The sequence below is a fragment of the Pteropus vampyrus genome, unplaced genomic scaffold, assembly GCF_000151845.1.
Source record: "Pteropus vampyrus isolate Shadow unplaced genomic scaffold, Pvam_2.0 Scaffold405, whole genome shotgun sequence".
Classification (NCBI taxonomy): Eukaryota; Metazoa; Chordata; class Mammalia; order Chiroptera; family Pteropodidae; genus Pteropus; species Pteropus vampyrus.
The window spans coordinates 193,187-195,142 of NW_011889186.1; the positions used below are offsets into that span (position 1 = coordinate 193,187).

A 1,956-nucleotide genomic window follows, 5' to 3' on the forward strand; every position below is an offset into this window, starting at 1 on the left:
TAGAGGTGAGGCCGAAGGGCGGCCCCTGCAGCGCCACTGCAGCCGCGAGCCTGTCCGAATGGAGGTCCATGTGGCACCGCCACCCCTGGCTTGGAGCATCCAGCTCAGGGAGCAAACTGGGAGAGTTTAAAACACACAGCTTAAAGAACGGTCATTTTCATAAAGGTTAAACAAATGGTTGAATTTCCTAACGGGACCTCTTTGCCTTTGTCTTTCAGCACCGGTTTCTTTTCAGAGAAACTCAGCGGGTCCGTGTCCCGGGGGAGAAGGCCGTGGGCCTGGGGATGGCCTGCGGCCTGGAGCGCCACACTCGGGGTGCTCGGGAAGCCTAGGTTCGTGCTGTCAGGGCAGGCCCGCCCCTTCCTGCGTCCCTGCGCTCACAGGGGGTGCTGCGGTAAGGCCAGAGTCCTCAGTGGCCCCTCGGTCCAGCCAGGCTCAGAATGCGTCGCATGCGAGCAGTCCCGGCTCCAAACGACATGACAGCCCCCAGTTTAATGGTGACAGCAAGCAAGCTCTGCCTCTTAGATTTGCATCTAAGACCTCAAATAGTAACTTGTCATCTAAGAGTGCTGGACTGGGACAGGCCCCCAGACCAGCTCCCAGGAGAACTGACATCTGTGAGTTACCCAGGATACCAAAGATCAGAAGGGATGACGGAGGCAGTAGACAGGAGGGCCTGGCCCCGGCCCCGGCCCCGGCCAGTGGGCAGCAGGTCAGCATCCCCAGCTCGTGCATTAGCCGGCTCACAGGCCGAGAGGGCCCCGGGCAGCCCGGCCTTGGCACCCGGGCCGACGGCGAGCCCCGTGGCAGGGCCTCGCAGGAGCCCGGCGTACACTCAGGGAGTGGTGCCCAGCCCCCTGGCCCGCTAGGACCCTCGAGGGCGAAGGGCAGTGGCACAAGCTTCCAGAGCTTCCGGATCAACATTCCCGGGAGCGCGGCGCACGCCAGCAGACTGCCCCCCCCCGGCTTCTGCGACACCTTCCGGCCCGTGGACAGCAAGGTGCCGAGGAAGGACAGCACCTCGGCCCTGTTCTCCCTCAGGAAGGCCAAGCAGCTCGAGAGCGAGATCTACGACCCCTTTGACCCCACGGGCTCCGACTCCAGTTCCGCCAGCAGCCCCGAGCGCCTGGGCTCTGGCCTCCTGCCATCAGAGATCACGCGCACCATCTCCGTGGACAGCCCCAGGGCCGCGCCTCTGCAGGCTGTGCGCCGTGTCACCTCCTACACTGTGGAGGCGGGCTCTTCGGAGGAGCCTGGGTCCCCTCACGGGCCTTCCTTAGATGTGCTCAACCTCCCGGGCGAAGAAGGGCCCCCCGAGGGCCAGGGCCCAGCAGCCCGTGCACAAAGGCTGTCCCCACCGGGGCCCTGGGAGGACGAGGACCCACCACTCCACAGCTCCTTCTTTGGTGCTGAGGAACGGACAGTGACCTGCGTGACGGGGACGGAACCAGATGTCCCGCCGCCTGCGCCACCCACCCACAGGGTGGTGGAGTTGCAGGCCCAGCCCCGCTCCCGCTCCCGCTCCCGCTCCCGCTCCACATCCAGCTCCCGCGGCAGGAAGGAGGCCAGGAGGAAGCAGGCCCCTGCCAGGGAGCCCAGGAGGACACGCTCAGGCACCCGCTCCGGCTCCCGCTCCGGGGATGGGAGCTCGGGGTCAGTGTCGCCACAGGTGGGTGAGGATCACACCAGGAGGCAGCAGCCCAAGGCCAGGAGCCGGAGGTCTTCCAGTGAATGCTCCAGCAGCCACGAGCGAGCCAGGCGGAAGAAGGCCAAGGACAAGGGCAGGGAGAGGAGCAGGGGTTTCCGGGGCCCCGGCCGGCGCAGGTCCCGCTCTCGGTCTGGCAGCCCAGGCAGTTCCTCCCATGAGCACCGTGACAGCAGGCGGAGGAGGCGACGGCGGTCAGGGTCCAGGACTTGGGGGCGGGGGTGCTCTCCGCCCAGCAGCCTGGACAGGGC

At 66.5% G+C, this 1,956-nt stretch overlaps 1 protein-coding gene across 1 annotated transcript in view; it reads left to right on the forward strand.

Annotated features, from left to right (window-relative positions):
- Nucleotides 1-1,956, forward strand: part of PHRF1 (PHD and ring finger domains 1) — a 22,011-nt gene that overhangs the window by 17,518 nt on the left and 2,537 nt on the right. The window contains exon 11 of the mRNA XM_023523725.1: nucleotides 219-1,954. Within this exon, the coding sequence (XP_023379493.1) occupies nucleotides 219-1,954 (1,736 nt within the window). The remainder of the gene's footprint in view (nucleotides 1-218; nucleotides 1,955-1,956) is intronic.